Here is a 23666-nt window from a genome sequence, read left to right as displayed (position 1 = left end):
CCCCAAAATAGGGCTTGATTATTAATTGATAAATGTATTAATTTATTGATTATCTGTATCTATTTAATAATAAATGAAATGTATTAGTTGGATTAACTGTTTTACTCCTAGATGGATGTTCTCTTGTCTACAGGTCTGGAAGGTCACATAGTACTGTAATGGACAGTACCCGAGACCAACAGTAGGAAGCAGCAATACACCAACTGGCGTCTAGACAAAGTGGTCGTCACTCAGAAGAAGAACATACCCACAATGCACTAGTGAAAACAACATGGTGGTGTGTTGACTGACTGTTGTTGAAATACCATAGATTTATATAAAGGTAAAACACAAAGAAAACTTAAACGTGTCGATTTTAAACAGTGTCGTCGTTAAGCAGCAGGAGGACGTTTAGCAGCTCAACCACTGAAACACAGCAGGTAAAGATCAACTCATTTATGTTGGGTTTCATTAGCCCCATTTAGAACCTCTCCCTCCGTAGCTCCGAGATGAGTGCCGTTTGGCCGGTCCCCGGACCACCAGTGATTGCTTTGCGGGGGTCCCCAGCCCCCCTTGTATATCGGCTATAGCTTGAAGTGCTAATATGGCCTATAGTTGCTTCTTTGCATCGGTTGGTGCAACTCTAGTGTGTGTGTGTGTGTGTGTGTGTGTGTGTGTGTGTGTGTGTGTGTGTGTGTGTGTGTGTGTGTGTGTGTGTGTGTGTGTGTGTGTGTGTGTGTGTGTGTGTGTGTGTGTGTGTGTGTGTGTGTGTGTGTCACGCACTTCCTCTCTCTGCGTGGCTCTATTCTCTCTCTCTCTGCGTGGCCTGCGTGTGTGTGTGTGGGGGGGGGCTCTCTTCTCTCTCTCTCTGTGTGTGTGTGTGTGTGTGTGTGACACGCACTTCCTCTCTCTGTGTGGCTCTATTCTCTCTCTCTGCGTGGCCTGTGTGTGTGTGGGGGGGGGCTCTCTTCTCTCTCTCTCTGCGTGGCCTACGTGTGTGGTGCGTGTGTATGTGTGTGTGTGTGGGGGGGGGGGGGGGGTTAGCATCTCGGTAGCCTGAGGCTTAAAGGCAACTCCGCACCAAACAGACTCGTCCAGACTATTGCAGACTACTCCAGACTGCAACAGACTGGTATTCGGTTGGCAAAAGTTACCATTTAAGTCTGTCAGCCGACTGGCCATTCATGTGCTAATTTGACTTTTAGCGTGCCAGCGTTGCCAGGTCTGCTTATTATAAGCGACTTTGGGCTTGTTTCCCTGCAAAGCCACTTAGGGATGTTCCCAGCGTTTTTTCTTCACTGACGTGCAGTGGTGTAAAGTAACTAGTACATTTACTCAAGTACTGTACTTAAGTATAATTTTGAGGTACTTTTACTTTACTGGAGTATTTCCAATTGTCTATACTTGTACTCCACAACAATTATTTGAAATGTTTAGTTACTAGTTACTTTGCAGATATAAATCATTATGAAACATACATTAACCTCTTTTGCCCTATTTTATACCTATAAGCTATTTGAAAATAGCAGATCTACAAGCTCACAACGTGTTGCGATGCACGCGTTCTGAGCTTGTAGATCTGCTATTTTCAAACATTTTTGTACTTTTACTTTTGGTACTTTAAGTACATTTTTATACCAATACTTTAGTACTTTTACTCAAGTAAATGTTGAATTCTGGACTTTTACTTGTAACAGACTCAGAGTACATCTATTGCATTCAAGCCTGGAATTTCGTCATTTTAGGGGCAAGGCCACTTGGCCTTTGGTGTTGTAATTTTTTGGAAAGGCCCTGCCCGGTCTTCCTGCCAGGGCAGGAAGGCCATCCAAAAAAATAATAATGATTTTTAAGTCCAAAAATGATTTTTAAGTCCACGGAAATAATGCATTTAACTTGAAGGTTAAGGATCATTGTATTTTAATATATTATAAGAATAGTATAACTATCTGTGAAATATAACCCGTTTATTTCACAAAATAATGTGTTGGCAAATGACCAATATTTAGTTATATAGGTCTCAATATGTCACATTCAGCCCTGGACTTCACTGACTGAAGTAGGGGTCACATTAATCACATTAGATTCACATAATGTATTTTACCCACAATTAATTTTCATTCAAATGAAATGTTAATGAACTTGCACTAATAATGACTTTAGTTGATTTTTCACTCTTTAAAATATAGTATTTCTTAATTATTAATAATTACAGCTTTTTTTTTTTTTACGATTTTTTATTGTTTTTAAATAATAATAAAAAAGGAACATACAAGATTTCCACCCGACAGCCATAATATATAGCCAATATATGGTTCTGTATCAGTATATGAGTCCGTTTTTGCAGATTTCATTCTAATTGGCTACTATGCCTGCATATGAATTTCATGAGCCTGGGTAGGTCACCCTGGCTTGGCGGAGATATGCCCTGTAGCGCACACTCCGCCAGTGATATAAAGTAACTAAGTACATTTACTCAAGTACTGTACTTAAGTACACTTTTGAGGATTTTTTACTTTACTGGAGTATTTCTAATTTTCAGTACTTTTACTTCTACTCCATACATCTCTGAGGAAAATATTCTACTTTTACACCACTACAATTATTTGAAAACTTTAGTTATTAGTTACTTTGCAGATATAAATTATTACATTATAAAACATACAGTAACCACTTTAGCTCTATTTTATACCTAGGCTATTTGAAAATAGCCGATCTACAAGCTCACAACACGTCGCGAAGCGACGCGTTGTGAGCTTGTAGATCTGCTCTTTTCAAACATTTGAGTACTTTTACTTTTGGTACTTTAAGTACATTTTGATACCAATACTTTTGTACTTTTACTCAAGTACTTCTACATTGCAGTATTGATACTTTTACTTAAGTAAAACATTTGAGTACTTTTTCCACCACTGCGCTCCACACAGCAGCAGCAGGTGAAAGCAATTCACTTAAACGAGGGTTGTGTTGCACACCAAAACTGCGCGAAAGTAGGTCAAATCAATCAATCTCTCTCTCTCTCTGGGAGCAACAACGAGAAACAGTGAATGTAGGTTTTCATAGACATGGTCGCTTGTTTCTCTCACATAATCTGGCAACACCGACAGCCCTTTGTTGTCACTGCCACTGCTCTGCCAGTCGGCTAAAAAGCTGAACATGTTCGGTCGGCTCTGGGTCGGCCGAAAAGGTCCCGACGGACCCCCCGACGGACCCCTAACCGACTGGCCGACGCTTCCCGAAGCCAAATCGGCCCAAAGTCGGGCCGATTTGGATTGGTCTGGAGCCAGCTTAAGATGCAGTAGTGTAAGGCGCGTTGATTTAGCTGCGAGGGGACAGGCCGTCTCCCCATTGGCTTAAACGGGGAAGTGTCCCCATTGGCTTAAAGGAGTGAAGGACCAATCTGGGAACCCATCGCCAACTGAAAATGAAAAACAGCGCCCTCTGCTGTTTGTTCTATGTCTGTTGGCTCTGGGCGGACGATAACGTAACACCAGAGCACAAGGAAACCGGTGTTTGTGATGCGCCTTCAGCGCATCACTTCCGGTTGGTGCGACTATGTTTTCATTCCCACTAACAATATTTCTACACGGAACACTAACACCACTTTTCCCAGAGAACATGGATCGTTTTGGTTATAAGCCCACTTGTTTCTATGATGAAAGAGTAAGTTAAAATGTGAATATATTTCCGTGGTTTTGTCTGCTCCGCGGACGCTATTGTTAAATTAGTTTCGGTTTGTTTCGAGGGGGAAAGATCGACGGACATGTGAATCCCGCCCACTACATGTGATTGGGTAAAGCGCGGCCTACTTCCTGATCTGAATGCGCACTCGTTATGACGAACCTCCCCGACAGATTCCAACGCAGTGCAGAAGCTGTTCTTGAGAGATTAGTGAAGGACAGGCAGGACAGCCAATGATGAATAGTTGTCGAATAGGTGTCGTGGATGACGATGTCTCTGTCTCTCTGTACACCCGGCGCTCTTCGAGCACCCAGTAATAAAAAGAGACAAAAAAAGGATTAAGGTGCAAAAAGTCAGTGCGTGTCAACTGCATAATCCACCTAAGGTAGACTGACCCTGGTATAATCCGCAAGTAGCTCCATGAGGGAGGGAGAGCAAAAAAAAATAGTCACTTGTACCTGGTGTAGTCCACAGGTATGTCCAAGGAGGAGCTAAGTCCAAGTCATTTGTCCCTGGTATAATCCACAGGTGTGTTCTGGAAGAGCCAAAAAAAAAAAGGCTGCGACCAGCTGGACAGTACCGCCTATTGTCAGGCTGCTGAACAAGGCTCATGTCTCATTCAGCAGTCTGACAGCAGCCGGATTAAAACTGCACCAAGGGGCACGGTGGCACAGTCGGTAGTGCTGTCGCCTCACAGCTAGAAGGTCCTGGGTTCGATTCCCGCAGGGGACGATGTGGGCGCTGGGGGCGTGTTCTCTCCTCCGCGTCATCAGTGCCCATACCCTAGGTGGGGTTGGCGAAAGGGCCTTTCTGTGTGGTTTGCATGTTCTCCCTGTGTCTCCTAGGGTAGGTACCCTCACAAAAACATGCAGTAATCCTGGTCACTATACTGCCTCCCCCTGGTCAGCCGGGGCGCCTGATGGAGGGGAAAATAACTGGTTGGAATAACGTGTTCCTTAACTTCCTTCCACGCGCTACGTCCAACCAGGGAAACTCTCCCCTGTCAGATGACAAGAAGGTCAGTTGGCTCTCATGCATTGAAGGAGGCATGAGCTCGGCCCTGGCCTCCCTAGGTTGGCAGAGGGAAGGTAGTGCCCAGGATTACATAGACAATTGGCACTGGGTGTAATAAATAGGGTTACAAAATCGTGGGATAAAATTTTTTAGAAAAAAAAAAAAAATGCACCAGAACCTGGTGGTGGAACTCTTGATACTGCGGTAGGGCCCCTTGCCCGGTCACGGTCGTTGTAGGGTTTTGAACAGTTTGTGTGTGACTTGGGTGGTGCTTGTCCTTGAAAACAAGGCTTGTCTATGAAAACAAGCCAAAGAAGCGAATATAGGCCACATTAAACCTATGCATCAGATATTTGAAAATAGACTATCTACAAGCTCACAACACGACACGTTGTGAGCTTGTAGATCTGAAACAACACAAATCTGGTAAGGGGGCCCCTGCCACAAAATGTTTTTTTTAGATGGGGGAGTAGTCTCCAGTTTAATAACTGGAGACTACTGTGTCCAGTCAGTAATGTCCTTTTCAATTCCTTCATTTCAGACCAGTGTGTGGAGTCCAGACTGCAGGTGAAGATGAACTCTCCAGACTCAGCCAGGGCTATCTCTATTAGACAGGAGGGACCTGAAGACCACCAACACCTCAGTAAGTTTCATGTGTCTTTCTTTCATATTTTCTGTTATGTTGTAGAGCTGTTACAACAGACTTGACACTTTGCGCCACCAGGAGGCCGACTTATGTAAAATACATTTTTTGATATTACTCCTTCAGATTTTTTCCAAACATCACGCAAATTACATACATTGCATATTACATACATTTTAAACTACGACCCATTAACTTTCACCAGACATGTCAAGCGTTTGTGTTTGGAGGTGCTTCTGGTTCATAACGTCATGCACTTAGTGGCATGAGCTATGATTGGTCTACTTTGGAGGTGACATACATACATACTGTACATACCGACAAATCCAGTTGTATATAGCTTGGCCTACATCTTGATTGATTGATTGATTTAATACTTTATCAGTCAAAAATTTAAGCTGCATGGAGGTGAAGTAAACATTTAGGCTAAAAGGAACACAAAAAACACGTTTTAATGATAGATATTTTTTCTATCATCGTAATTCATTTGTTGGGTAATATAACTAAATATATTGATTCAGGTTACTTTTTAAAATATGTATTTAGCTATAATCTTGCTAACACTTTCGAGCCTACTTTAGAGTTTCCAGAACCACCTGTAACAACCTGTACTTATTTAGTAACTGTTTTGTCAATCTTAGTAGGTAATAGCTATGTACATGGAAGATAGAACAATAGATATACATTTTAGGAATCCCGTGTTCACTATCATGTTATTTTTCTACTCCTAGACATCCAGCACATGGTGTGTAAAGAGGAGGATTCTCCTGAGCAGAAGAGGAGCCCCAGTCTGCTCCAGGAGGAACCAGAGCCTCCACACATTAAAGAGGAACAGGAGGAGATACTTCAAAGACCAGAGGAGCTTGATGGATCAATGTTGACATTACTAGCAGTGAAAAGTGAAGTTGATGATGAACACATCTCTTCACACTGCTCTGAAGTTGAAGTTGAACTTGAATGTGACACTGAAGACAGTGATGATTGGGGGGAGACCAGTGGAGGTGTCCACACTGGAGAAAACCCTTTCCTCTGTAAACTGTGTAACAAGAGTTTCAGCTTTTCATCTAGCCTGAAGCGACACCAGCGTGTCCACACTGGAGAAAAACCTTTCCACTGTAAGCATTGTGACAAGAGTTTCAATGACTCAAGGAACCTGAAGACACACCAGCGTGTCCACACTGGAGAAAAACCTTTCCACTGTAAGCATTGTGACAAGAGTTTCAATGACTCAAGGAACCTGAAGCGACACCAGCGTGTCTGCACTGGAGAAAAACCTTTCCACTCTAAGCATTGTGACAAGAGTTTCAATGACTCAAGGAACCTGAAGACACACCAGCGTGTCCACACTGGAGAAAAACCTTTCCACTGTAAGCATTGTAACAAGAGTTTCCGTTGTTCAGGTGACCTGAATAGACACCTGCGTATCCACACTGGAGAAAAACCTTTCCTTTGTGACCACTGTGGCAAGAGTTTCAATGACTCAGGGAACCTGAACCGACACCAGTGTGTCCACACTGGAGAAAAACCTTTCCACTGTAAGCATTGTGACAAGAGTTTCACTAACTCAAGGAACCTGAAGACACACCAGCGTGTCCACACTGGAGAAAAACCTTTCCACTGTAAGCATTGTAACAAGAGTTTCAGTCGTTCAGGTGACCTGAATAGACACCTGCGTATCCACACTGGAGAAAAACCTTTCCATTGTGACCACTGTGACAAGAGTTTCAATGACTCAGGGAACCTGAACCGACACCAGCGTGTCCACACTGGAGAAAAACCTTTCCACTGTAAGCATTGTGACAAGACTTTCACTAATTCAAGGAACCTGAAGACACACCAGCGTGTCCACACTGGAGAAAAACCTTTCCACTGTAAGCATTGTAACAAGAGTTTCAGTTGTTCAGGTGACCTGAAGCGACACCAGCGCGTTCACACTGGAGAAAAACCTTTCCATTGTGAACACTGTGACAAGAGTTTCAATGACTCAGGTCACCTGAAGAGGCACCAGCGTGCTCACACTGGGGAAAAAACCTTTCCACTGTAAACAGTCTGACAAGAGTTTTGTTGGGTCGCGTCAACTTAAGATACACCAGCGTATCCACACTGGAGAAACACCTTTCCACTGTAATCATTGTAACAAAGAGTTTCAGTCGGTCAGATTACCTGAAGAGACACCAGCAGCGTGTCCACACAGGAGAAAGCTGTTGTCACATTAACGGTTTAAGAAGAGTTTCAGTCAGTTAAGTGCTCTGAAAAGACAAAAGTGCATTCACACCAAAGGGGGGGGGGAGAAAAAAAAAACGTTCCAATATATTTACCTCACTGGGAGGATCAAATGAAATAGCTGTATGTTGTCAGGGATTTGGATAGAGAGGCACAAATATCATGTATATTTATACTGCTACTGTCAACAGAAGTTTCCATTAGGACTCGTCTTTTGGAGTTATTCCCCAGCTCTTTTGCTTTCTTCTTTTAAAACCTTACTACAATCAGTTTATGATAACAGTATTTTTTACAAAAAGTTTTTTTACCTCGAGGTACAGTATGTAAATTATTTTGGCATTATTTTTATTTATACAAAAAATTACCATGTAAACCATATCAATTGTATGAGGTAGAACTGTATGTGTTACGAACATTCGGGGCATACTCGCCTATCTCCATAAATGGAGACAAAGGCTGATGTTATAGAATAGCTAGGAAAGGAGATTCCTAAAACACACCTAGCTCTGACATCAGAACACTCCTTCTAGAAACCCCATATACGGGTATAACCGGAACCATCCAGGACTGACATCATAGTCCCCGGTTTGGGCATGATAGACATAGCCAGCTCCATATGTGGGAAGGCCTGACACCACCTGACATCACTACCGTGATGTCAGGAGCCACCCTCAGGGTTATAAAACAAGCCGTCTGTCAGGGTTAATCTCATATCATCATCGACATTAGACCCAGTCCTAACCCTTCCAGAGTGAACAGCATAGACCCAACCAGGAATAACGGATCAGGCAATGCAGGGTAATCAGCGACGCTTGAGGAACATATTGACCCTACACAGAGTACCAGGACAACTGGCTGGCCGTACAAACCAGCTAGGCCTCTCAGTGGCTCTTGAGCCCGGTTCTAAGCAATCAGCCGATTATAAGTGTTTCAGTATGACTATAATGTTTTTTTTTTCTATTACATGCCCAATGAATGGACCACTATTTCAATTATTTTACTTATTAAATATCAGTTAACTGAGGTAAAAAATACTTTGCATGTAGTTGTTTATGAATTATGACAGTAAGTGTTACAATTAATGGGATGGCTATGGTCATTATTATTACAATATTACATTATTATTGTTATAACAATAAAGCACTACGTGTGCACACATTCAATATGTTTCATGATTATGCTTTAGTATATATAAGTTTATATGTATTGTATTATTATCAGGAAGGTGAAACATAAGCTATGATCTCTTAACATTACTATATTTTGGATTTTTGGAAGAATTTAGTCTGGAGGCAGGAATCGGAATACACAACTTTAGTGTCACATCACATGATTACAGACAGTTATCAGCAGTTACAGGAAGACTAGAGAAATAAATTGAGAAAGAATATAGACAAAAAGTGATTCAGGTACAATCAATCCATCTTACAGAACTGTTTCCCAGAACATTCTGGTACAAAAAAACAAAACTCAGAAAGGTATGTAAACAGTTAGGTTGAAAACAATGTTTCATGTTTTTGATGTAAACCAGCATTTGTGGGGTTAACAATCTGCGGGAACTCAAGAGTGGACTCAGACATGCAAAAGTGTAACTTTTCAGCTACAGTCACCTTTTTGAACCCAAATAGGGCAATTGTGTGACACCTGACCCGAAATAAATAGGTTTTGGTCATTATCTCTGGAACAGAAGGTCCAATCTGCTCAGTTCAAAGCTTGTTGGATGCGTGACTTTGAGGACATTAAGCACGCAATGACACATTTTTTTTTTTGGGGAGGCGAGGTCTTAGTTCTGCCTCTACAGTGGGTACGCCACTGGTCGGCGCTCGGTGCTCGTAAAGACAGTGATGTCACTGAAATGCCCGTCTGCTGTCTACCCTCTGCTGTGTTAGCATTATGGGTAACTCGTTAAAGTGGCAAATTAAATGTGAAACACATCAACTATTAAGAAAACAAGAAGATATGTTGACAAAGACACTCCATACATTTGGAAACATATTTTTGTTTAAATCAATATCGTCTTCAGTTAATGCAGGATAATTTTAAAAGTAGGCTAACTTTCATATCCTCTCATAGGGAATGCATTGGCAGCTGCAGTTCATCGTTCTAACGGACCTCGAGTAGCGGCGCTGTCTCAAAAGTGGGCGTGAAATTTGTAGTCCCCGTGTGTCTCTATACTGTTGGGAAGACTCGCCCCGAAGGGGCGAGGCTTCCCCTATTGGGCGGGCGCGCGGGCGGGGACTTCTTTCCTCTACATTAGAAGAGTTAGGATGTCACCTTCTAATACAGCCCAAATACCCAATCTCAGCACTGGCCTCAGTGGCGCACCTTGATAATCACTGGACTACTGATCCACTCTCTTTGGGAGTCTGGGTTAGAATCCCGCTTGGGACAGTACTTTTTCAAACAACCGCGGACTACTTTTTTTCGCCGATAAAGTATAGTTTTGGACCATGACGGAGGCGCGCCGACTCAGCAGACCTTGAGGCCGAGGAGTCGCGCCCGAGCGCCTCCAGGCGCGAGTGCCCGCGACGACAGTATGGGAAAAGGCAGTTGTTAATTGATTGTTAGTTGATTAATGTTAATCACCCTGTAACTCAACCACTTCGGAGCTGCTTTTAGCCTTGGATGCATTTTATTTTTATTTTTTATATATTACCATAGAAGTGCAGGGATTGTTATAAATAAATGCTGGTTAGGCTTATCAGATAATAGCAGTGTTAAAAGCGAGCCTTCCTGTATCTATTACAGAATAGTATTAACTTGGCATTGAAGACACAAACTGTATTGAAGATTCAAGATTGTGCTATGACGCGACGAAAAAAATCTACAGGCCATACTGCGTATACAGCGTACCACGGTAGAAGACATCACTGCTTCTGAACCATTCTTTAGCTCCATGGTCACTGAACTAAATATGTGTCCCAAGACACAAAATATGCACGATTTTCATACTAAAATGCCTTTTTTTTTTGTGACACAAATTAGGAGTTAATCAACTTTGTTATCGACTTTTCTCTCTATCCCAGCAACACACTCTCGCGAGATTTGGGAAGATATCTGAAGGGTCCATCTCGGTCCATCTGCAGTCTGACGGACGAGATAATTTTATTATTAGGTCTATATTAGATTTTAACTCTATGCTCTGTCCCCATAAGATGTTCTAAAAACTGATAAACTGAGATTCTATATGTGAATGTAGAAGGCCTACGTGAAATCATTATGGACATTTCAAAATTTAAATATTTTTTTTGTTCCAATGCTTAATAATATAATCTTCCATTATTAACTGTCTTGATTGATGGGGAATGATTTGGGAATCATGACATTTTGATAAACATAACATTCATGCTAAACACATTATAGTCTATAGTGGTAAAATATATACCTTATAAATAAAAGGACCAGCTGTTACAATGTTGAGCAGAAACAGGAGCACATCTAGCATAATAAGACACGTGTGTGTTTGTTGGGGGAATTTCATAGGTTTCTTAAAGCATCTTTTCCAATAACAGTTTACTTTCAAACATGTAAAGCATTTATTTTCTTTAATGAAGAAAATACACAAATACACATCCATATGACGTTGTCAGCCAGGGAGAGGGGAGGGGGAGGGGGAGGGTGGTGGGATGGTAGGGGGAGAAGCAAACCACGCCTACTTAGGAGACCATTTGTAGGATTTGTGTACTACTTCGCCTCTAGTGGCTCCAATGGAGAATGTGTATCTTCCTATATTAACAATCTTTGGTGTAATTCCGTCTTTCACTGGATGCGCGTCGTCACTACCGCCCATTGGGAACTTCCGACAGAATCGGCCACAGACGGGGTTAAAACACTTCTTTATTGAAAAATATGGACTAATACATTTCACAAATACTCCGCACACCTAGTTAACATTTGGGGAAAGTGGCCTTGTTATATTTTGCATTTGTACATACAGGCTTTACTGGTTACATTCCATATACACATCGTGTATACTTTAAGTTCATTTTCAAATCACAAGACAAGTTTACGCCAGATGTAAAGGAATGGGTGAAATGAATTTCTTGCAAAAACAAAAAAAACACACAGACATTATCATTACCATAGGTTACCGTATTATAATTGTCTGTTTTCTTAAACCTATAACCTGAATAATAATAATGCAAGTTCATCCCATTTACCATTATAACCCAGTTAAAATAATCTGCAATGAAACAAAAATAAAAGGCCATTGAAATTTAAATGTAAATGCAATGACCCTTTACTCTATATGGAGTCTCACTAATGTTGCCATAACTAGACAGGAACTATTTTGTGTCATGCATGCACGCCCCAGTGCAGTATGCACAAACATAATAGGGCGGAGAGACATTAAAGGAATAGTTCACCCAAAAAAGTACTTATTTTCTATCAATTACACACCCCATGAAGCCTTGAATTCATGGAGATTTTTTAGTTTTTGTCGCATTCCTATTAAAGCCAAGAATTTGCTTATCGATGGATGCTAATGTCACCGGTAGGAGACTCAAAGTTGACACTTTGAGTCTCCTACCGGACTCTCCGCCGGTCATCAAATTATTGGCTTAGGAATGTGACAAAAAACAAAAAATCTCCATGAATTCAAGTCTCCAAGGGGTGACTGATAGAAAAAAGTATTTTTTGGGTTGAACTATCCCTTTAACAACTCAAAACATTAAGATCACTGAGTCTCAGACCTAACTTACAACGTCCGCTAACTCTGCTGCAGCTCTGTTTGAATTGCATTGTATGTTTTGTATGACCACATTACGCGTCGTTCCAGCTCCACAAACTGATCAGTACTGTGCTGATGTGTTTTTTTTTGTTCATGTTCTGCACATGAACTATTCCAAATTGAGCTTCATGAGTCATGTTGATGCTTATAGAGAAGGTAAATCGTGTTATGGCATACATGATTTTTAGGGGTATTAAGGGGTGCTGAATTCAAATCTGCTGTATGCTCAGCTCATAAATGGCTGCTAATGCCTCATAATGGACCATTTAAAGATGGCGGCTACCACTATGCTGAAATATATTTAAAAAACATATCCCTTTGACTAAACAAGATCAGTGTCAGGTCCACATGTGTGTAGCTCCTTGACAGGGCACACTGGAAATGAGCCTGTAGATTCTAAACTGAATTTTGTTGTCTCCAGTACTTGTACTTGACAATAGTTAAGTTAAGAAGTTGAAACTAATGTAAATGTGAATTCATGCCAGTGTAGTGAAGTGCAGTGAGCTGGAATTGAACCCGAAGCTCCCACTCGCCAGTCCGACGTGTTACCAGCATAGAGTTAAAAATAATAGAGAGGGCACCCGAATTCTCCTCCCATCCACTTGCATTGAGTTGCTCACCCAGCGCATGGGCCTGTTTGAACCCTTCTTCCGGGTTGGAAATTTGGTGGGCGAGGCCTATTTGGGGCTCCAAACGCGTCACTTCTGTGACGCGTTTTGCGTCACAGTGACGCGTTTTGCGTCACAGAAGTGCGCAGCCCCGTGCGCAAGCTCGTGCGCATGCTCGTGAGTCGAGCCCATTGGTCGAAACCGTTTCCTCGTTCATGTGTTGAAGCCCCAGGCCTGCACGCGCCTGCACTACCATGAATGGCCAGCATGTTCAATTGGCTTCAGTGAAACCACTGGGTTCTGGGGGCTTGGTTACCAGTCATGCCAATAGGGCTGAGCCCGATTGGCAGGTCTTTTGCACGCCCCTTCTTGCTACTATGACTGTGGGGGCTACACCAGCAACCGTTCCAAACATGATGCATGTAGTAAATAGTTCAGATTCAGAATATACAAGGCAACCAACCACTAGCATTCAATCAAACAGTTTATTCACATTTAGGTAGGCATGTAACAATTTATCGTAAATCGATTAAAATCGATTCAAACTGGTGACAATTTAAGTCTATTTTAAAAAAAATATCGCGATGCAAACAGCAGAGGGCGCAATCGAGACAAGACAAAAAATAATAATACAGGATTTTTGAGAGAATTGATTAAGAAAAAGAGTTTTCTGTCATTTGCTACTGTATTGAAAAGAGGATACGAGGAAACACAGTATTGTAAAAAAAAAAAAGAAGAAAATACTGGATTTGTGTAAGAGAAATAATAATTTAAAAAAAAGAAATTTCGGTCATTTGTTTGAAAAATAACTTTGTTTAAAAAATCGTATCGTGATTTGAATTGTATCATGAGTTGAGCGAATCGTTACATGCCTACATTTAGGTGTCCATAAAACTGCCAAAATGCTCTCTCTCTCTCTCTCTCTCTCTCTCTCTCTCAATGCCATGTAATCATTTCAGACACTGAGGCAGAAAGTGAGGGAAGGCAGAGAATGGAATGTGAGAGAGGAGAGGACAAGGAAGGTGAAGCCTGTGAGGAGAGTGACAGGAGCATGTCAGGAACCAATTTTTTTTTTAAATTCATGGTGTAGATCCTTTAAGATGGAGAGATATGAATAACTCAAACGTTCAGATCACTGAGTCTCAGAATTACAGTAGCTTAACCACTTAAACCCCATATGGTTGAGCGGAGTCCCTCAGAGCTCTATGCTAGTGTGTTTTCTGTTATTGTGGGGAAAGCTTTCGCTGAAAATGAATTGACAAGCTTATCGATCGGCTATTTTCTGCAAAAGCCTTCCCCACAATAAGGATGCAGGGGTTTAAGTGGTCAAACACAACATGTTATTCCAGCTCCACAAACTTGTTAGTATTTTTCCATTCATTCTTGTGCTGCACATGAAAAAGAAGGCTGTTTATTTACTTTTTTTCCTCCTTTCTTTTTTCTTTATTCCCCCCAATACACTTTTTTTGTATACATAATATTCATGACTGGAAAACCTTTTGATGCTGGGCAACTTGAAGTTAAACAGTTTATTATAATAAATTATTCTACAAGTGCTCTGTGAAACAGTAACATGCCCAGTTCACAAGTGATTAACCAAATGAACCTTCCTTGTTGTCTTTAAAGTTGAGTGTAAGAGGTGTTTCTCTTCTTAATTAATCCTAAACTCTGGGATTTTAATTGTTTCATTCCAGACACTGTGGAGTCTAGACTACAGGTGCAGATGAACTCTCCAGACCCAGCCAGAACCGTTTCAGTGAAACAGGAGGAACCTGAAGAAGACCTCTGTAAGTTTCACTGTCTCTCTCTTCCTTCCCTTTTTCTAGCTTCAATGTGTTTATTTTCACAGGCACATACAATACAGTTGATATCTGCACTATTAACAGTTTAAAGGTTCTGTAAGTGATATTTTTTTGTTTTAAGCTAAAATCATGGTAAAAAAATATAAAGCTTATATAGAGTGTCTGTTCAGTAACGGGGGTCTCTCCCTTTCTCCAGCTCTTTAATGAACAGAAAATACATTCTGAGGTGGGTTGCCAATTTCATCCAATCAGGAATGAGTAAACTGGGGAGATTGAAATATCCCTGTTACTGAACAAACACTCTTTAGCAATGTGTTAACGGACAAATATCACACATTTGCAGAAACATTAAAAACAAAAAAACAGATGGGTTGGGGGTGCTGATGGCCTAGTGGTTAAGGCGCGTAACATGTATAGGCGGTCTAAAGTTTAGACCATTATTTTCAGTTATTTTCATTTTGCCTTTTGTAATCTTAAATGAAGCTTGATTTCTTCCATAACAAATACATCTCATAATCGTTGCACACAAGGTTAATTTGTTGTAGAGTTGGGCTTAGGTCATTTCACCTTTTACCTTATGAAAATATTATTGTTATTTTTGACACCACTAGGTTTCCAGTTATTAAAGTCCTTATTCGATTTCTTCATTTCAGACCAGTCTGTGGAGTCCAGGCTGCAGGTGAAGATGAACTCTCCAGACTCCCAGGGACATTTCTATTAAACAGGAGGAACCTGAAGACCACTCACACCTCAGTAAATTTCATGTTCTCTCTGTTTCTTTTTCTTTCTTTTTCTGTTCTGTTGTAGAACTGCCACAATATCTTATTTTCACTATATGATAACCATGGCAAAAATGACAATAACATCCTGATATGTAGTCATTATTAAAATATCTCTCACAGTTCATTTTTGAAAATTTTCATTGTATCAGACTCATTACCATATCCAAAAGCACACCCTCCTCATTGAAATACAGTACTGAATAAAAACTGCACCATATACAGTAACTTTGCATTGTAATTTTTTTGTCAGTGTGGCTGTAGGCATAACCATCTACTGTATGTATGTCCCCTCAAAAGTAGACCAATCACAGCTCAAGCTGCTAAGTGCCTAACGTCATCAAACAGAAGCACTTCTGCTTTGACCATGAAACCCTGAAATTTGTTCGCCTGTAGTAACCTGTATAGTTAGTAAATGTTTGGTCAATCAAAGTAATAGCTCATTTTGTACATGGAACATGGAAACATGTATTTACGTTTTAGGAATCCAGTGTTGACTATCATGTTTTTTGTCTGCTCCTAGACATCCTGCACATGGTTGTGTGTAAAGAGGAGGATTTTCCGGAACGGGGGAGGGGCCCCAGTGTGCTCCAGGAGGAACCAGATCTTCCACGCATTAAAGTGGAACAGGAGGAGCTACTTCAAAGACCAGAGGGGCCTGGTGGATCAATGTTGACATTAATAGCAGTGAAAAGTTGATGATGACGACATTTCTTCATATTGTTCTGAAGTCGAAGTCGAGCACGATTCAGACACTGAAGTCACTGACGACAGTGATGATTGGGAGGAGACGAAATCTCAGGTCAGGAGGAGAGACAATGATCTCCACTGCCAAATGCAGAGGAATAGACAGATCACCTCAGCAGTCTGTCAGGAAATCGCCAGCTCTATAACCAGGCAGAAACAAGGAGACACAGATGAACCTTTCCAGTGCAAACAATGTAACAAGAGTTTCATTAAGTCACATAACCTTAAGAGACACCAGCGTGCCCACACTAGAGTAAAGCCTTACGAGTGTAAACAGTGTGACAAGAGTTTTAGTCAGTCGTGTCACTTGAAGTCACACCAGAGTATCCACTCTGAAGAAAGGCCTTTCCACTGCAAAAATTGTGACGCGAGTTTCAAGTGGTCAACCTCTCTGAAGATACACCAGCGTGTCCACACTAGAGAAAAACCTTTCCAATGTAACAATTGTGACAAGAGTTTCAGTGAGTCAGGTTCTCTGAAGATACACCAGCGTGTCCATACGGGAGAAAAACCTTTCCACTGTAAAGTGTGTAACAAGAGTTTCAGACAGTCAGTTAACCTGAAAAAGCACAAGCTTATCCATACTGGAGAAAAACCTTTCCAATGTAAACGTTGTGACAAGAGTTTCAGACAGTCAGTTAACCTGAAGAAACATGAGCGTGTCCATACTGGAGAAAAGCCTTTCCACTGTAAACTGTGTAACAAGTGTTTCAGTGAGGCAGGTTCTCTGAAGAGACACCAGCTTATCCACACTGGCGAAAAACCTTTCCACTGTAAACATTGTGACATGAGTTGCAGACAGTCAACTGACCTGAAGAGACACCAGCGTATCCACACTGGAGAGAAGGGAAAAAAACTGTGATTTTGACAAGAGGTTCAGTTAGTTAAGTGCTCTGAAAAGACACCAGCCTATTCACACCAAGGGGAAAAAACGTCCCACTATAAATTAGCTCACTGATGGGATCAAATCAAACACATGTATGTCCATAAATATGGATATATATACAGCTCCTGTCAACAGCGACCTCCATTAGGACTCGTTTGGAGACTTGCTCCAGTGCTTTTGTGTTCTTCTTTTAAAGTCTTAATGTCCTCAATTTGTTTTAAGTGTTAACAGTAATCATTTATGTTAATTCTTTTCTTTTTTTGCAAAAAAATGCTATTACAGTCTAGGGTCTGACAATAAGCACTGCCCACTTGTCCAGGGGGATGTTTATGTTTATTACTTGAATATTTGCACACACAATGACAAACAATAATAAATTACAAAAGTATTTGAAATGTGCAATCTTGAATCCCATAGCCAGCGCAGGGCTCTAGACTGACACCAAAATGAGTGCGAGTTAACATTTCACCTGATTGCATTTGTGAGAGTGCACGGTTATTAGGCTTGTCTTTCACTGCCTCATGTATAGTGCGAGTATATAGGAGTTTCATACGTTGAGGTTCACGTGCACATACACAAACAAACTCTGTAGTATGGAGTCGTGTGCACACAAAAATAAATCTACAAACCGACATGCAAGTCGATGTGTTGCGCTATTTGCTTGTAGAGATCTGCAAGGTCTCAGACTATGTCATGTGCAGGCACTGCGGACTCTGTCTTAGAGGGACAGTAGGCTACTACATCAGTGCTACCAGTGGATAAGTTACTGTGGATCTGAAATGTCTACTGATTGATTTGATGGGTTCCATTTCTTCCATATTGCATTTACCTGTCCATGCTTCAAATTACTTAGACTAATAGTTTTTTGTTTTTTTTTACTGTTCTGTAGTGTTTTACACACGATCAGCAAGCAATGGATTTGACAAGTATATTGTGTGAGAAATTTACGCAATGCATACCCGGAAACAGTACCCCCTAGGTAGGGCAAGTAAATGGGTCAAGTAAATTGGAGATCTACTTGACCCACTCTACCCTCTACCCCACAATGTGGGGTAGAGGGTAGAGTGGGTCAAGTAGATTTCCAATCTACTTGTTCTGGTTTGTCCAAGGGCTTGGCGCTGTCCTTATCTTTAGAGGACTTGATGTGCTTCTCAATTTGTTTATTGAGAATTATGACACTTAATGGAATGGCTATGATCACTATTGAGTTGTATTACATTAATAGAGTTTGATGTGATAGTAAAGGCCGTCATGAGTGTCGGCCTTGATTCTGGTAGCTGGATAGCTGGATTCATGCATTTCTGCTATGACATAACTTGTGATATTCTTAGTGTGTCAGTCTGAATATATACAGTCTGAATTTGTCATAGAAATGTTACATATAGTAATGACATGCCTAAAATAGGGATCGATTATTACATTATTATTTGGAAGTCAACCTTAGCCAATGAGGACGGAATCTTGGAAAATTAGACAGATCCAGGTTGATCACATGACTATAGAGATATTGTGTACCGATGTGCATGACGTTTGGATACAAAACTCCTGTAGGAGTAATATTAAAAAATGGGTTTTGCACAAATCGGCCTCCTGGTGGCGCTATAACAGGCCCATGTGAAAGATTTGGGGCAGAGGTTCTGAGTTGGCATCCAGGGAGTGTGTGTGCACAGTTTTGCAGCGACCGGGCCAACGGTGCCGGAGATTAGCTGCTCACAGACACACGGACAAACGGACAGGGGGTAAAACATACTCTCTCGCCATGCCTTTCGGCCTGGCGGAGACAAAAATCCACATGACAAACTGCCACACAAGATTCAAGAAGGGTTAATTTGTCAATCATACTGGTACAAAAGTGAAATGTTGTTCCAGACTGTGTAAACATAACAAAAATAAATAAATAAAAGGAATAAGATAGAAATAAAGGTAGAGACAAAATAAGAGACAGATAAACCTCTTAAAGACGGGCACAGTATCATGTTAGCAGAAGTGTCAAAAATGTGCTAGAGCAGAGGCATAATATATCTTATATGTATCTCATATAGCAACTAATGAGCAAAAGAAGCATAAGTGAAACATAAAAAACCCTTTACCATAATTCAGATTAGATTTTTATTATTATTACTGATTAAGAAAAACCTAAAACAAAATGCATGTTGCAGCTTGCACTCAGACATTTCATTTCTTTAGTAGTAATGGCAATTTTATTCATCTACAATGTTGTAGGCGGTGACTCTACATTTGGGAAAGACTATGACATCAGTCATCTATGTCATAAATGAGTAAATAAGACATGGATGGTATGGTCTCTATTAAATTCAATGACATTTGTCTAATTCTTTAAATATCAATACATTTGTTTTGTTTTTAATCAGCTGGACTGGGGTGAACATGAACATTCTATGAATTGAATACACGATGGAAATAAGCCCTCAGGGCTTTTTGAGTAATCGTACCCTGTACTATTTGCAAACTGTTAAAGTATTCAACCAATCAATCAACAACAGACTGAAAATGAGGATCAGAATAGTGCAAAGGGCCTTTAATTAGGGCCCCACCACATTATGCATGATGCTTGCAGTTTCAGTATGCTAAACTTGACCACACCTGAACCACTCTGTGCTTTGTAATGTTTCTGAATGGCTCAGCTGTGAATAATCAGGTAATGTAGCCTACTTTACTGTATCATTGGATCTCAAATTGTATTTTCAGTGTATTTTCTGTTTATTAAGGAGCTGGAGAGACTAGGGAGACCCCTGTACCTGCTATATACAAACACTAGCATTGATTACTATCGGAATAACGCTTCAACTTGTTAACAAAATAACGTAAAAAAATAAAAGATATCGCCCCACCTGTCATAGCAAAAAATAAAACTTTTAATTAACTTAGCCACATACCTTATTTTCTGCATAAACTACAAACCCAACCCTACTGTATATTGTGAGAGAGCATTGGAAATCTGGGAATCGAACTCACTGCTCACTCATTGCTTGCCAACTGACAGCGTCCTCCTTGTTGAAGTTGTTGAACTCCTTCTGGCCTCCAACACTGCTGTAGTTTCTCTCTTTCAGCGGTGACTGTGGTGCTCTGATGTTTTATTTAGTTTAAGTAGCGATAATATAAAAGAATACTCTGTTATAAGTAAAAAGCTTGTATTAAATATTTTACTTGAGTAAAAGTACAAACCTATTGGCATCAAATACTTAAAGTAGCCTATAAGTTAAAGTACTACTAAGTAATGTTTCTCAAGAGTTTGAGATTTGAGAGCTTGTAGATCGGCTAATTTTTTATATCCTAAGTATAAAATAGGGCTTATTTTGTAAATCTAAATCTGCAAAGTAACTAAGTTTTTGAATAATTGTAGAGCAATAAAAGTACAATATTTGCCTCTGAGGTGTAGAAGTAGGACATACAAGTATATAAAAACATGGAAATAGTCAAGTGAAGTGAAGTACTTAAACCTTTTACTCTAGTACAATTTGAATATATCATAATATTTTTCAAACAAATGTAACACCACTGGTGAAAGAGTTGTAATGGGTCACATACTCAAGTACAATTTTGTACTCAAGTTTAGTACTTGAATAATGTCTAGCATTGCATCACGTTGTGAGCTTGAAGATCAGCTATTCTAAGTTTATCATAAATAAATAAAAAAAAACTAGAAAAAGTGCTCACTGGAGCACAGGTCTCCGCCAGATCAGGTAGGTTATTGTGGCCTCCTGGTGGCGCTATAATAGGCCAACGTGAAAAGGGTTTCTTTTTAGGCCTTTCACGGCAATCGGACACTGCATTCATGATTTCAAGCATTTTGTTCCAAAAATGTGTTGCTAAATTAGACCAGCTGGTGGCGCTATAACGGGCCATGTGAAAAGGGTGGCATTTCTTCCTGGCCTAGTAGGAATGCGCGTGCAAAATTGCACGGAAATCGCATGCTGCGTTCATGATTTGAGGCATTTTGTTCAAAATAGACCTATCCTGCAAACTTTGGAAGCCAATGTTAGCCAATTAGGATGGAATATGAAATATTGGACACATCCGTCTTGATCACATGACTATAGAGATACTGTGTACCGGTTTGCATGATTTCTGGACAGAATCTGATGGAGTAATTATTTAAAAAAAAGTTTTACAAAAGTCAGCCTCCTGGTGGCGCTATAACAGGCCAATCTAAAAAAATCAGGGCTTTTTCGGCTTTGGCATCCAGGGAGTGTTTGTGCACAGTTTCGCAGCGACCGAGCCAACGGTGCTGGAGATTAGCTGCTCACAGACAGCCGGACACACGGACAGACGGACAGAGTGCAAACACAGTCCGATAGTCTCGGATAATAAACCATTGAAACTTGAAACCCATTTTAATGTGAGATCAACATGCAAATGCTTGGTTTCACCTCACTCACTCAGAGTGTGCTCCACCCTGTGTGTGTGTGTGTGTGTGTGTGTGTGTGTGTGTGTGTGTGTGTGTGTGTGTGTGTGTGTGTGTGTGTGTGTGTGTGTGTGTGTGTGTGTGTGTGTGTGTGTGTGTGTGTGTGTGTGTGTGTGTGTGTGTGTGTGTGTGTGTGTGGGGGGGGGGAGGGGGGGGGTTCCATTGTGTTAAAGTCATCGAGATGTTTCACACCAAAACCACCAGGTTGTAAAACAATGGGAGATCCCTGCTGGGATACTTACTGCTGGGGTTAATTCATAGTACTGGAACATAGCAGAAACGAGAGGAACGTGCAAGAGTGGCCTGTGACATTTGTTACCCCCCACCCCACTTTCAGTGAGATCTAATCAACATGTCTATCAGTGGGTTCTTAAAGTGGAGGTGGGGGTTGGGGATCTCCAGCATTTGGGGGGAAGTGGTCCAACCCACTTATATTACTCTGAGAGAGTTACATTGTGTGGCTGGGATGGAAATCCTTCCTACAAATGATGTGGTATTTTCAGAGTGATTTGAATCATCCTCTGATTTTAAAAATTATTTTGAGTTTCACATTTCTCAGCCAAAGCAGTGAATATATCCAGTTATAATGTTTGTTAAACGAACACGACTGGCGGTAAAATGAAATGTTTTAATGGGTCACATGCACATAAACGTAGCCAAGGAATGTTTATGTACAACTGTATATGTGTGACTTCTGCGGTTAAAGATATAAGATATGCTTCAGCTCTTGCACATTTTTTACACTGCTGCTAAAATGATACTGTGCCTGTCTTTAATAGCTTTATCATACAGCTGTTCTACCTGTCTCTGCTTTTGTTTCTAGCTTATTACTATTATTTATTTTTTATTGTTGTTGTCTTGTTGTATTGTTATGTTAACACACTCTCTGTGAGACGCATCCCCCCAACATTTTACTGTTGCACTTGTATGATTAATAATCCCTTCTTGATACTTGCTTAATTCTTGATTCACATGTCTGTTGTGACATCAAAAATACCTTTATTGCTGTACTACTTGAGTTCATATGTGGCAGTTTTACCATGTGGATTTTGTCACTGATCATCTCTGGGGAATATTGAAATATATTTACTGTAGATGCAGAAGATGTGAGATCCTTTACTAAATGTCTTCCCTGTAGGTTTGGTTGAGACACTCAGTTTGAATTAAATTCAAACTACACACCCACTGATGAAAGTCTTAGAAGATAAAACTTGAAATTTGTTCAACTGATAAAGTGTTGTTCTTCTGTATATTATTGACGGCAAAGTATAAATCAATGTGCTGATGTGTGTCAGTATACTTACTTTGTATGTTATAGAGTCATTATGGTGTGGACTAAAACAGGGCCAAGTGTGATTTTGACACCTGGCCCGACATGGGTTGTACCAGTGGTTAATGTTTAATTTCAAGGACTCCCAGTTTGGTGTGCATTAGGCCACAGACCCCCATAACTCTGAGAGTGAACAAATCAAACCAAATGGACCCTTACAGGTCCAATGATTTGTAGACTCTCTGAGTTACAGACCTGTAACAGTTCATTTGGTTCCTTACAATCTTTAACTTGTGACCCCCCCTGGAACTCCAGGATCCCCACGCTGAGAACCAATGATGTTCATTGTAGACAAAATAATGTTTCTGTTTGTTTGGAACATGTTGCAGCCATAACTCTCTATTGTTCCCAAATACTAAGTATAACAAGTAAAAGACTGTCCTGACTTTGATTCAATCAACCAATTCAATGTGAGTGGAGCATATGCTATGTGTGTTAGATTCAGGGTGAAGTGTGTGTGTGTGTGTGGGGGGGGGGGGGGGGGGGATTTGCATACGCATATGCAAGCTCCGCCCCCTTCCAGTCTCATTATTATAAAAGATTCACCTTCAGACGAAACTCAATAAACTCACACACACAACTTCCAGTGAGAGAGGGGACAGGCTGTCTTTCCACAGCCACTACAGGAATACTACTGACTGACCCAGACCACTTGAATCTGCTGCTCACTCTGTCTGATCGACTGGACTCTAACAAGAACAAGGAATTACAGTGAAAGTAAAACTCCAGGGAACATTAGAGGAGTTACTGTTACCAGGACTGGCTGGCTGATTTTCTGTCTTGAGCAGAGTCAGTGTTTGTTGAAACTCAGAGGACTAA

At 40.7% G+C, this 23666-nt stretch overlaps 1 protein-coding gene and 1 long non-coding RNA gene across 2 annotated transcripts; both read left to right on the top strand.

Annotated features, from left to right (window-relative positions):
- Positions 1 to 280: 280 nt before the first annotated feature.
- LOC308080124 (uncharacterized protein) lies at positions 281 to 8616 on the top strand. The gene is made up of 3 exons (XM_080421878.1): positions 281 to 419; positions 5213 to 5314; positions 6046 to 8616. Exons 2-3 carry the CDS (start codon positions 5245 to 5247, stop codon positions 7356 to 7358), a joined length of 1383 nt encoding a protein of 460 aa, XP_080278004.1. The 5' UTR covers positions 281 to 419; positions 5213 to 5244; the 3' UTR covers positions 7359 to 8616.
- A 5934-nt stretch (positions 8617 to 14550) lies between these two features.
- LOC308080666 lies at positions 14551 to 16757 on the top strand. Its single transcript, XR_013932720.1, has 3 exons — positions 14551 to 14664; positions 15333 to 15432; positions 15982 to 16757. It is a non-coding gene; the product is annotated as an uncharacterized lncRNA (long non-coding RNA).
- The last annotated feature ends 6909 nt before the right edge of the window (positions 16758 to 23666 follow it).

This window comes from Gymnoscopelus braueri (assembly GCF_963280865.1).
Source record: "Gymnoscopelus braueri genome assembly, chromosome: 24".
Taxonomy (NCBI): domain Eukaryota; kingdom Metazoa; phylum Chordata; class Actinopteri; order Myctophiformes; family Myctophidae; genus Gymnoscopelus; species Gymnoscopelus braueri.
The sequence above is the reverse complement of the archived record's forward strand: the minus strand, read 5'-3'. Positions and strand labels throughout refer to the sequence as shown.

Coding starts and splice junctions, on each gene's coding strand:
- LOC308080124 (XM_080421878.1), top strand. CDS start 5,245: ATGAACTCTCCAGACTCAGCCAGGGCTATCTCTATTAGACAGGAGGGA. Junction 5,315..6,045: donor TGAAGACCACCAACACCTCA/GTAAGTTTCATG, acceptor TTCTACTCCTAG/ACATCCAGCACATGGTGTGT.